Source organism: Cotesia typhae, unplaced genomic scaffold, assembly GCF_013202065.1.
Source record: "Cotesia typhae breed Kobodo isofemale line unplaced genomic scaffold, CoteBio_Ctyphae contig_11, whole genome shotgun sequence".
Lineage (NCBI taxonomy): Eukaryota > Metazoa > Arthropoda > Insecta > Hymenoptera > Braconidae > Cotesia > Cotesia typhae.
Window position 1 is genome coordinate 4,088,943 of NW_027423711.1, and position 13,361 is coordinate 4,102,303.

General features: G+C 32.2%; 1 protein-coding gene across 4 annotated transcripts in view; it reads right to left on the reverse strand.

The window, feature by feature from the left end:
* LOC141524952 (uncharacterized) overlaps positions 1–13,361 on the reverse strand; it is a 61,893-nt gene that overhangs the window by 11,093 nt on the left and 37,439 nt on the right. For all 4 annotated transcript variants that reach the window (XM_074239165.1, XM_074239176.1, XM_074239156.1 and 1 more), the window contains 6 exons: positions 11,719–12,865; positions 9,841–11,120; positions 9,180–9,479; positions 7,946–8,268; positions 7,559–7,875; positions 761–820 (listed from right to left, as the gene is read on the reverse strand). In XM_074239165.1, the coding sequence (XP_074095266.1) occupies positions 761–820; positions 7,559–7,875; positions 7,946–8,268; positions 9,180–9,479; positions 9,841–11,120; positions 11,719–12,865 (3,427 nt within the window). The remainder of the gene's footprint in view (positions 1–760; positions 821–7,558; positions 7,876–7,945; positions 8,269–9,179; positions 9,480–9,840; positions 11,121–11,718; positions 12,866–13,361) is intronic.

Genomic DNA, 13,361 nt, shown 5'->3' on the forward strand with positions numbered 1-13,361 from the left:
GAATGTAACATCAGGATGATCTTTAAAAATGTCAATAATTAAGAAATGACCTTATATCTTGTCAACTATTGATATTTTTAATGATATAAGCTCATAATATATATTATTCTGTTTTTTTACAATGATCATCATTGTAAAACAGTAATAACAATTAAAGATTAATATTTTGATTTAAATTTTTATACTGATAAAAAATTTTGTTAGAAATTTATTAATTAATTTTTTAAAATTAATTTAAGTGACTTTTTTTTATAACGACAAATATTTAATATTTTTTAGAATAAAATTAATTGTTTGTCTTCAAAAATTTTTTTTTAATTAAATTAAATTAAAAGAAATATTTTTAGACTTATAGAAATATTTTTAAAAATCTTTATAAATCCTTAAAAAATCCTACCACTGTAATTTAACATCACACTAAATTGATCAAAGATCTAAAGAAATTCTGATGACAATTAAATCCGTTTTTTACACAAAAACATCTCTAATAAGCTTACAAAAGAAATTAATAGCTCAAATTCTTTTAGATGTCACTCGATAATTAATTAATGGTATCAGACATCTAAAATGAACTTTTTTCCTCAATTTCTCGAAGGATTTAATAAAAAGTCCTGCGAAATAACATCATCCTTCAAGTTAATGTCAACTTGGTCTTACAACTTAAAAAAACTCGTTTATTTTTTCCGATAAAAAATTACTTCTCACCAATTATAAACTAAATAAATTATTACTTAAATTAAAAAATAAAAAAAAAACTAACCAGAGTATGGTCCAGCAGGAAATACATCCTTTCCAGTTCCCTTGGTCTCCTTGGTGCTTCCTGTAAAAAGAAGAAATCAAACAATTTAATTAAATATACAAAAACAGAGTGACTGTACAAACTAAGTTTAACAACAAGCTTAATTACAAATGAAAGATAAATGAGAATTAGATAAAATATATATGTATAATTAAATTAGTAAACTCTCTCGTTAACAGTGCTCAGTACTCAGCGTACCAAAGCTTCTCTTCAAATTTCAAAATTCCCCGCTTTGCTGTGTACACGTGTGTACTGAGAGAAGACTAAGTATGATTATTGCCAGTAGAGCATACGTAGATGAATCTAGGCGCTAGTTGAGTCATAGAGCAACTTTGGTATGCAATTAATGAACAACTATACATACTACTTCAACAAACATACTCTCAGTTTAACGTATTACCGTTAAACTCATCACCACACGGATGTTGAAATATTTTTGTTCTCATTCACCCACTTGTACATTTATTTCTTCACAATTTTGTAGTTTTTTTTTTTTTTTTTTTTTTTTTTTTTTATGTAAATATGTACGAATTTTTTAGTGGAAACATATTTTTAAGTACATACCCAGGTATGTACGCTTCCGCCTTGGGCCTTTACGTGCAGAAGCATTTTAGTTTATTGAATTCAAACCATGGAAAGTTATAATGATAATAAATAAATAAAAAAGTCAATTTTAATCCGTACCACTATGGGAATCGAAGGAGAAAGCGCTTCCTGGCGTCTCTCAGTGCCCTTTTTGTCAAAACTACTGCACACATATTATTTTTAATTTATCTACGTATTCTAATTAATCTATTTAATATCATTATTTGTACTTTTTGGTGCCTACTATTTTATTTAAATGAAATTAGCAGATGTTTGATGATTTTTCTTATTGAAAAAAAATTTATTAAAAAAATTTTTTTATTTCTTTTGAATAATAAACAAGGTCGGAAAATTGTACTTTTAATTTTTAACAGCTTCTAAAATAAATTTTTTTTTTTTGCTTTAAATTATTAATTAAAAAATTAAAAAAAATTTTTGGATTTTTCTCAATTTTTATATCATAAAAAAATGACATTAAAATTTACAGACTTGAGACACTTTTTTTAAAATTTTTATTAAATAATAAAGTCTAGAAAATTATTTATAAAAAATTGTACTTTTAATTTTTTAGAGCTTCTAAAAATTTAATTTTTTTTTCTACAATTTATTAATTAAAAATTTCTAGATTTATTTTTAATTTCAGTATCATAAAAAAATATTAATGACTAAAAATAAAAATTTTTCTAGCTCTAAATTAATTAATAAAAAATTTTTAAAACGTCTGCTGATTTCAGAATCATACTGATTAAAATAATAGATAAATATTTGCAAGCTGAAGAAAAAGACATTCTGATTGATATGTACGCAGAAAAAAGTACAAGTTGAAAAATAAAAGGAAAAAGGTGATCATCTGCTCATCCATTAACTACTGAATGGTGCATGGTGCCTGGATAGGAGTGAAGCTAAGTATGTTTTACCTTTTTTGTTTTTCAACAACTAAAGAGGAATGAATGCAGTGCATATTATTAAGCAGAGTGACCGTACCGGGTGTACTGTACTCTGAAAAAGGGAAGCGTGAAAAGGGAAAGAGATGTCGGGGGTGTTGTTGCCACTGTGGTGCTATGCTTGCTGCCGGTAGGTTGTTCGCCCTTGGAATAAATCAATAACTTGCCAGGAGTCGCGAGCGCACTCGTCTGTGTCCTATACTCTGCATTCTCACTCTTTCTGTACAGGACTTTGCATTCTTCTCCAAATGCGATTTATTAATATAATTCACATTAATTCATCTCGTTATTTTACTAGTTTCAGAGCATTGTTTTGATTGTCAAACTTTTTAACTTCCTGGTGTGGAGGTGTGGAGGTGTGGAGGTGCGAGTCTGGAGAGAACCAGAAACTAAAACCACTCCACTAGATTATCGCTTATCTGACTATCATTCACTGAATATGAATTTTCCCAGCATATTGTTGTGGGACAAGTTCTCTCTATTGTCCGTAGGTAGTTAAAACCTAAAATAATTTATAGTTTTATTAAAATACTCCTATCTAGTTTATACTTCTCCGGTTGGGTATACTGATTTAATGCTTATAACAGTTATTTCTTCATAAATAAATTTTGTATCGAAAATACTGTTGGTTCTAAATATTTGTTTGCTTGATTGGAAAATTTTAGTTATTTGTCATTTCTTCTTTATTTAATGATAATCATCTTGAATTAAAAAAAAATTTTTTTAATTAAATAAAATTTATTTAAACTTAGAATAAATTCTTAGTTTAAAAATTTTTTTTTAGATCTTCTGAGTAATAAATTCATTAAAAAAATTTTTTAATTAATTAATTTTTAAGATCATTTAAATTAATTAATTTCCAAGATCTTCCAATTATTCAGTTAATTTTTAATATCATAATTATTTAATTAATTTTTTTTTTTCATTTTTCACTAATTAATTTTTAAGATCTAAATTAATTATTTAATTTTTTATTTTTTAATATTATTTAATTAATTTTTTTAATTTTCTGATTTATTAATTTTTTATTTAATCAAATTCTTCTAATTTAAAATATTCAAACAATGAGAATATATTTATTTCTTCTTTCCTTAAAAAAAAAAAATAATTCATTTTCCAGAGTATAGCTTGTCCATCTCTTTGTATGAACCAAATCATCAAGTAGATCAAGTGAGTTATATCCTCTGAAGCGAAGCACATTGTTCTATCGAGATTAAAAGCATAAAATAATTACAATAAAACTCATGTCGAAACTGTATCCATTCTGTATAACTAAATTTCATTAAGTGATGATCGTATTTCGCAGAGTTTGCGCGATCCTCAGTACCTACTGAGGTAGGTATAAAATGACTTTACCTAGCCCGTTTTGTCATGTTTGAGAGCTCATACTCTCAGCTTCCTCATCTCTCAGTACGTGGTGGATCGTCTGCTGTCTATAAAATAGGTACACACATATAACAAGGCTCTTTGACGTCCTCAACAATACAGCAAGGTGAAAAGAGAATGAGTAAAGAGTAAAGATCTCTGTTCTTTGGACACAGCATAGCAGACGAGTTAGCAGACGAGAGTAACGATTCTTGCCTCTAGCTAAAACGTCCGTTACCTCGTCCTCGGTACAGCAATATCCATCTTGCTTCGCTCCATGCTATGCCAAGTAATATTCACTATCTTCCTCGGTCATATTTCACTCCTCGAGCCCTCCACCTTGGCCCTTCGCCCCGTCGACCCCATCCGTGTAGTACCAGCCGCCCTCGTCCAATAATCACCAGCAAACCTGTACTCTGCCGGGCCTGTTGAATTTTCAAAAAACATTTACTCCATGTGTTCTACTTAATATTATTATTCTTCCCTCCTGCCGGGCTATTTTACTTTTACAGTAACTGTAACTATTTTAGACTAGCTCCTTCACTCTCTCCGTGGGTCACTTTTTTTACCGCTTGCCTTTTTTAATTTTATTTTTGTAGTTTTACGCCTCCACTGAGTTAGAGGCTCATTTAATTCTCATATTAGTCCAGTTGGCCTGGAAAAATAGGCCGTTTAAATGTTTACGTTCAATAAATTTATTTTACAATTTTTTTTTTCTGGAAAAAATATTTTAAATAATTACAATTGGCAGACACTTGACAATTTTTTAATTAAACTAAGTTTAGAAAATTATTTTTTAAAAATTCCATTAGAATTTTGGTAAATATTTTAATTTTCATTTTTTCGAACCAAATTTCTATTTTATTTTATTGATATATATTTTTTTTTAAATACATAAAAAATAAACAATTAAAAAAAAAATTGATTATTACAATTTTAATAAATTTTCAAAAATAGTTATAAATTTCATTTTTTTTTATTTTTCGTTTTTTTTTATGTACTTAAAAAAAAAAAAAAAAAAAAGTATGAAAAAAGATAAAATAGAAATTTTATCCAAAAACATATGAGCCAAAATTTTTCCAACTATCGAAATCTTTTTTTTTTTCCTTTTACAATATTTATCATAAATCCGCTGTAAAAACAAGCAGAATAAAAAAAAATAAAAAATGTTAATCTTTCACCTAGATATAGTCAAAAATAGGTTTGACCCATTTGTAAATAATTTCCATAATTTTTTTTTTCTATAATTGATTTTTAAAAAAAATTCTAATTTAAAAAATTGTCAATTTCAGTATTATTAATATTTAGATAAAAAAAAAAATTTTCATACTATATAATATAGCTTCAGGATATTTGATAGCAATCATGTATTCTACAACTCCGTAAAATAAATAAAAAAAAATTTTACCATATAAAAAAACCCCAATTTAAAAACAATAAATTTTAAACGACTAAAAAAAATAAAACCCATTTCTTCTCGTGCATTATTTCTAGATATGTATGTCTAGGTATCGGGTTTTATCCACAATTGCAAGTTTAAGTATGATTGGAACATTTCGACACTTGTACGATAACGCTCGATAAATAAAAGCATCAATAAGTATATATATATATATATATATATATAGTAGTAAAATATATAACAGATGCAGAGTACAGATAGTATAGAGTATTGTTAGCCTGAAAAATTCCTCAATCGACATTCGTATTGAGATAACGTGGTTGCTGGTGATGATGAAATGAGGACACACTGCTGACGCGAGTAATATGCAGTTTACACCATAAGCACAAGGTGATATGGTATACAGTGGCAATAGGAGAAGCACTCTGTGCTCTGTAGCTAATAGAAGCAAAGAGCCAAGCTTGATAGTCTGTCAGTTTGATAGCATAACCAGAGAAATGCTAGCTCGGCGTTTTTCAATCGGCTGAGCATTATCGTTTTCTCATCAGGATAGATTTCCTCCAAATGGAATTCATCGTATCTTTTGGGTCCTTGAACAGCTCCGAGCTTAACTGCGGCTCTCAAAGAATTTCATATATCAATCCTTTATGCTATCATAAAATAGTACCTGAGGCTCTTCTTGTGTTTTCTTGTTCTTGTTCTTCTTCTTCTGATTATATTGTTATATTGTATTATTAATAATTACTAGCAACCTTGAGTTACTATATGACTGCCGTGACTTGTGAAATATAAATAAATAAAATTTTGCTCATCCCGATATTATACATATCAAGAGCTTTCATTTGAGTACCCACATGCATTTTCATATATTTTTCATATATATATATATAAATATATGAAAAATTGATGTGGGTACTCAAATGAAAGGTCTTGATGAGTGTAATAACGAGATGAACTGATATATTTAAAAAAGTCAATAGTTTACAAGATACAAGGTCATTTATTAATTATGTATCTCGAGATAGAGCATTTTATCATCTAAATACACTGGCTACAAAATTTTACTTATTATTAGTCACAATAATATAAATTTTGTCTTGTAATTTTTGATCAGGACACCTGCAATTGAAGATTTTATTTAACAGTGATGATATTGATGATTCCAAGGTTCAAGACGATGGTATCTGGCACGAGGCTTTGACCGAAACCGGCGAAAGTCTTCCATATGTCAAGGCGATATACAGAAAAAGAAGGAATAAAGATAAGAATAATAATAATGTGTAGTGAGACGACACAGACGCCTTGCGTCTTAGAAGATAAAGTGTATAATCCAAGAGCAAGCTTTGAGTAGAGGCCTTGTCCTCTCTATCGTGCTTTCAAGGTCGTCTTCTCATACATAACAGAGCCCACTCTCAATGCATCGATGGGTGGACGTATGTGTAATTCCATTTGTATGTCGCATGGGTGTAAGTAGTTTCAGCTGCTGATGGAGATCTTCAATGGAGATATCCGGCAGATGGAGCCAGTCTACGGGCCAAGAAATAGCTTCTCTTTGGTGAATTTAAAACTTTAAATGAACCCGGTACGTATACGGGAAAATAGCGTGTATTGTGGGTCTTGACATTCGACATCGATCCAAAGCCCTTTGTGCCCTTTAGTCACCAAAGGCACCGGGTTGCTATTGGTAGTTAAGCTCATGCAGCTACTGGAACAATCTCTACACATCTAAATCCAATCAACGGAATATCTAAATGCAAATCAACATTGGTCTAGGATTTTTTTAATTACCAAAAATATAAATTAAAAAATTATAATATTTAAATGTAAATTAACTTCTCAGGTAAATTTTTATTTTTTATAAATTTAATACAAAATTTATCAAAAAATTTTAAATCAAATAATTAAAAAATTTTGAATATCATCTTCTTTTAATTAATTAATAAAAAATATTTCAAATCAAATAATTAACTAATTTATAAAAAATTTGAACATTATCTTCTTTAAATAAATTAATAAAAAATATTTCAGATCAAAAAATTGAATAATTTATAAAAAAAATTTAAACATCATATTCCTTAAATAAAAAATTTTTAGATAAAATAATTAATAAAAATTTGAACATCATCTTCTTTAAATAAAAAATAAATTAATAAAAAATTTTTAGATAAAATAATAATAAAATTTTGAACATCATTTTTTAAAATAAAAAAAAAAAAAAAAACAATGATTAAAAAAATTAACTTGTGAAGTAATTTACATCTAATAATCTACAATAATTAATAACGAACGAGTACCTACAATTAATAATGAAGCACAAAGAGGGAAAATATTTAAAAGCGGTTTTTTTTTTAGCTAGAGCTTGAGCTTACACTGTACAGCTTAATATAAATTGGATTACCTGGGATCGGGGTGGAAATAAAGGAGTCGGTGGAGACGGGAGGTGTAGCAAAGCCCGGCACTTACCTTTCTTGATGAGCAAGCTAGTGACTCTCCGAAGTGCCTCGCGAGTGCCGGAAGTGGCAGAGCTGTGCTTACTTTGACCGAAGTATTTGTTGGGCGTTATGTTGGTGGGCAAAGTCAGCGGCTTCCTCTGCTCCCCGGCGGTGGGCAGTCGGGACTCGTAGGCACTGTTCAAACGCTCCAGGTGCTCGATCGAGGCAGGTCGCGGCTGGTTCGCTCCTCGACGAGTCGGGTACCACCCACGGTTTGGTCCACCTGCCAGACGGAGCAGCTCTGTCCCGATTATCGCCTGCTCTAGGCCTGGATTGTTGCGTCGGTACCTGCGAAATTTTTGGAGATTAATATCAATTAAAAAAAAATTTTTTTTTTTTTTATTGGAAAGATAAATACCCTCCGGTTGTAGCAGTTGTTGGCGCGTACCAGCCGGGCTGTCTTCGCGGCTGGGTCGCAGCCGTAGACATTGTCGAGGTCGTTGTTGATAATGTGTTGCCTGAAGTATGCTGAGGCGTGCGGGGAATATCGCTTCCTCGAGCAAACACCGGTGTTTCAGGAAGCGAGCATGACGTTTGCATACCTGAATTTCCCGGAGGTGCTATTGTCCCCATAATCGGTGTTCCCATTGCAGTATCGCCTGATGGAGACTGTTTCGTTGTGGTACGTCTTCGTGAGGGACCTGGTAAATCGGTTGGTAGCGTGCGACGTTCCACTGGCACCTGAAATTATTTATTTTTCTTTCAATATTTCCTTTTTTTTTTTTTTTTTTTTTTTTCTTATGTAAGCAAAGGTGTGTTTATCTTTTTTATGATAGCAAGAAATGGAAGCTATTTTTTGTTCAAGTAATTTACATTAAAATAATATACTACTCTTCTTAGTCTTAAATTATTTAAATAATTAAGTTTTAAATTAATAATTCAATTAATTTTATTTTTCCCTTTTAAATTCACTAATTCTTAATAATAATAAAGTTAGCCGACGTTTTTAATTTTTTTTCATTTATTAAATTAAAATAAAAAAATTGCATGTGTAATTTTTAAAATTTTCTACATGTGAAATTTTTTCTTTTATTTTTTTTTTAAATTATTTTTCAATAAAAAAAAAAATTCTAAAAATTTTTACATGTCGGCTAACTTAATTTTCATTAATTTTTACTCGTCCATTCTGAGGATTTTTTTTTTTTTTTTTTTTTCATTATTAAATTCTCTTTTGTCTAAAAAAAATGTAAATCTCAATTAATCACAAATTTTGATTTTATTAAACATAAAAAAATTAAAAGAAGAAATTAATTTTTTTTTAATAAAATTAAAACTAACTTAAATATTCATAAAAATAAGTCTAATAATTAAAAGACCAAAAGAATTTAAATTAAAAAATTCAAATGAATGAACTTGTAAATTATGATCTCTATTATAACTTTAAAACTATCAAAGGTAAGTTAATAAAAAATTTTCCTAGCAATTTAACTTAATTATCTAACTTCCATTCCTTGATGATTAAAAAAACGTCACACAAGTGTCCAGACGTATAATATTTACGGACTGTAAAAAAAAAAAAAAGTTTGTTTGATTGAACTAAAATTTAGGATGGATTTATCGGTGAAAAAAAAAAAAAGATCAAGAGCACTCACGTCACGTCTTGAGTTGGATGGAGCATTTGGAGTTCTTCTGCTGCGAGAGTATCCAGCATCCATTGACCTAGTAGTGTCCAATGAGGATCGATGATCCTTCATGTCAATAGTAGGCACTCTATGAGGCGGCACTCGTGGTCTGTACTCTATCGTCCGCGTTGGCTGACGACTCATTGCGCGGTGTGATCCGTAGTGGGTTGATACACTGACAGGAGCAACATTTACATCCAAGCTCTCTTCATCAGCCTCTTCTACTGGGGATGGTGGAAGCGGTGGGAATTCCAGCACTTCGACACTGACCTATAACAGTCAATATGTTTAGTTATACAATAAAATAAAATAAAATACAATAGTCAATATTCAATACCCGACAGAATTTAAAAATAAAAATGTGTGTACCAGAGTACATAGGTAAGAAGAGAAATTTCTTTATGACATATCATTTTTTTACTATTTACAACTTTACAGAAATTGGGTAGATAAAATTTAAGTTTGTTTTATTTTTAAATTATTAATTGATTTATTTTATCAATTGTTTTTAGAATTAATAATGTTCACTAGATTTATCCTTTACGTCACTATACTGAACTTTGATTTAAAAAAAAAAAAAAAAAAAAAAAAAAAAAAAAAAGCTTTGAAAGGTACAAACAAAAATCCATACCTGAAAGTCTGGATTTTTCGAGTCCTCAAGAATAGCATCAATCACATTTTCAATTTGCCTTTGATCATTTTTAGCCAGACTGTCGATATCGTTTTGCCCGATTCGCCGACCGGAAGAATACACGAGTTCGTTGATCGCGTCATTAGGTTTCCTCCTGTGATCATACTCAGTGCTGCATCCGAGATCACAGTCCTCGTCTTCTCTGGAAGTCTCATTGACATTTTCAGAGTCGGACTCGACCTCATTTCTGCTGGCCCTGGATTTCTTAGAATTCTCCTTAAATTTTTTAGAAATCTTGCCCGCAACAAAAGACTCGCTATTCCTGACACTCTCCAGTTCTTTAATAGCGTCGCTAACTTTCTCCAATTGTCTGCGATTTTCATTGAGAGCCTTCTTGACAATTTGATCTTCAATCAGTACATTCACCGGAATCTTCGACTGGTTGGATTTTCTGCTAGTGGAGGACTTTTTACCAGAGGATTTGAGTTTATTATCGTTGTCGTGGCCGGTGGAGCAACTGGTAGCGTGAATGTCCAAGCTTTTGGAGGTAGGAAGCAATCCTCGTGCACTGACACCATTGCACTTGGATTTAGGAAGAATTGATTGAAGATGATGATCAGCGTTGGCTTCTTGATGATTGGAATTGTAGTTTGAATTTTTAGAATTCTTGTCACCGCGTGGAGACGGTGCTGGAGGCGGCGGTGACGGCGAGGAAGATGTCGAGGAGAGGTAGTCGTTGTTCCGGTGCCTCGGAAGCGGGTTCGGGTGCTCACTTGTTAGCTTTGTCTTTGTTGGTACTGTTTTAGTATTTGCAGACTTGGATACAGATGTTTTATCAGCATCATCAACCTCGTCAAAAGCTGGAAGAGAGAGCACTCGGACGAGGTCTGGCGGTACTGGGGGTACAAAGTCTGGGGGCGGCTCATTCAGGCCCTCCAATCTCCCTTCGCGCAGCAGACTCTTTATATCGTCGAAAGTATTCGAGTAGCGTTTTGTAACGTTTGTGGTTTCTGTTGAATCCGCTTTAGTATTTCTCGTCGGCGATACACTAGACGTGATCAAAGGCTTGCGTTCTCTTTTTCGCGTCCGGCCGCGTATTACGTACGTCCCATTTTTCGTTGGGTAATCGCGATCTCGCTTTCCAGACACCGGGTGATCCAGCTCGTTAGTTGATGAGTCTGGTGAATACGGCGAGATCAGATCATCGTCTGTTGTCGAGCGTCGATGAGGTTCTTGCCAGTCGTAATCTAGATCCCGGAGTTTCGACGCTGAGCCGACGCCTAAAAAAGTTATTGATGGTTAATATATATGTTGAGGTTCAATTATAGCAGTATGCAGGGTAGAGATCCGGACTTGATCAATTATCGGGAATTATTTTATTATTTTTTATTTTAACATTAAAATTTTGAGGAATTTTGTGCACCTAAAATATTGATAATTAACTAATTAGAAAATTAATTAAAAAATTTATTCTAAGTTTAAATAAATTTTATCTAATCGAAAAATTTTTTTTATTGCAAAATTTTAGCTTTAAATTATTTTTAAAAATTTGAAAAATTTTTTTAGTAATTAAAAAAAATACCTGAACCCGAGACAGCTTTCCAAATATGTTTATAACTAAAAAAATAATTGTCTAATTGATATTAAATTTTTTATATAAATAATTAAATACACCTACATTACAAAAATAAAGAAAAAAAAATTAATTTTAAAATTCTAAGTGCGTATAGAAAAATAACATGAGAAAAATTTTTTAATAAAAAAATTCCTACTCAACAGTGATCAAGTGCAGGGTCTTTAACTTGACATGCAATAGGTAGCAGCACTAATGAAAGCAGTTGATACAGTTTATAACAGATAATATAAAATAAAACGTACTAGATACATCGCTGCTACGTCGTCGTCTTCTCCCGACAACTTTAGTGCTGCCAGGAGCATAGAGCGGATCTTCCTCAAGAGACACTTCCCAAGCGATGGAGTGCCTCTTGGATACAACAGGCTGGCTTTCAGGCGACGGAGGCATCGGCGGTGGCTGAGGCACAGCTGATCTCAACATCTCCTCGAGTGAATCATCAGAGAACCTCTCCTCCTCCTCGGACTGGGTTCTGAAGTCTATCGAGTTTCTCGTCGAAAAATCCGAGTTTCTCGTCGAGTAAACATCCGAAAATCTTTCGTCGCAAGAGTCTGCTCGACCAAAAGAAAACGCTGACACCGCAAAGTCAAGATTGCGAACAGAAAAAGGGTCGGATGTCGGTATGGACATGCGGTCGTTAGAGCTGGCGCTAGCGACAGCCAGCGAAAAGTCTGAATGAAACCGTTCGTTCGACGTCGAGTTGGCTCGTGAAAAATCCGAGGAATCACAATTTGCGCGCATTGAAAAACGCTCAACGCTGACGGAACTGGATCGTGGCATTGAAAATCTCTCGGATTCCGACTCGGAGACACCTCGATCCATACCGACTTTTCTTTTTCTTCTCCTGCGACGTGAGAACCGTCCATCACAGCTCGAATCCGAGTGATTCCTCTCGCCCCTCAGTTCCTCGTCTCTGTCATCCCCGGCTCTCGGTGGCTCCTCCTCGTCCTCATCCTCAAGTTCATCCTCATCAATCTCGTCTTCCTCAACTTCCTCGACGTCTTCCTCTTCTTCATCATCATCCTTCAAGGCTTCCGCCTCCTCTTTACGGCTAACATTGTTATCTGGTTCATCTCGACTAGAATCCACCACAGTCTCCGCTAATTTACCCTGGCTATGATCATTATTGCAGGATATTTGCTGAACATTCTCCTTGTCCTTGTCCGCTTCCACATTCGTTGATCGCACTCGTCTCCGTCTGCTCGCGCTCTCCCGGTGTTTTTCTTGCGAATTTTTACTCTGAGTTTTCGACTCCAGGATCCAGTCACAGGACACCTGCACGTCGTACGGCAGGCTCGCAAATTTCCCTGAAGTCGAGTTCCGACGCGTCTCCAGAGAGGCATTCGTCGTCCTGTCCCACAGACCGTACAGCTTTCTGCGTCGGGTTTTCGGCTGGAAAGTCAAAAACGTATGCATGAGATAGGATAATCCAAGAGAAGAAATTAAAAAGAAAGAGCCAGTAAAAAGATAAAAAGTTTGATAAGGTTAATCCTTATTCATGCCTTGAGCGCTTACGAGTAATGAAAATAATCAGTTACTTAAATATAATTAAAAAAGTTTACATAAAAGAGTTTGATTAACTATCAAGCTTTTTGACTCGCTTCTTTTTAAAATAAATTGTTATTTTATTTTATTATTAATTTGACATGTATTTATTTTTTTTTTATTAATTCTTTTAACATTATTTTAGTAAGATTAATTTTAAAATTTTCGAACATTAAAAATTAATGATAAAAAAAATTAAAAATAATTTTTAAAAAATTTTACTTTAACAAATATTTACCAAAAATTTTTTACAATAATAAAAATTATTTTTTGAATCTTTTAATTTTTAAAAATAATATTTTTATAAATTACAATTTTTTCTCATCGTATAAAATTCTCCTTA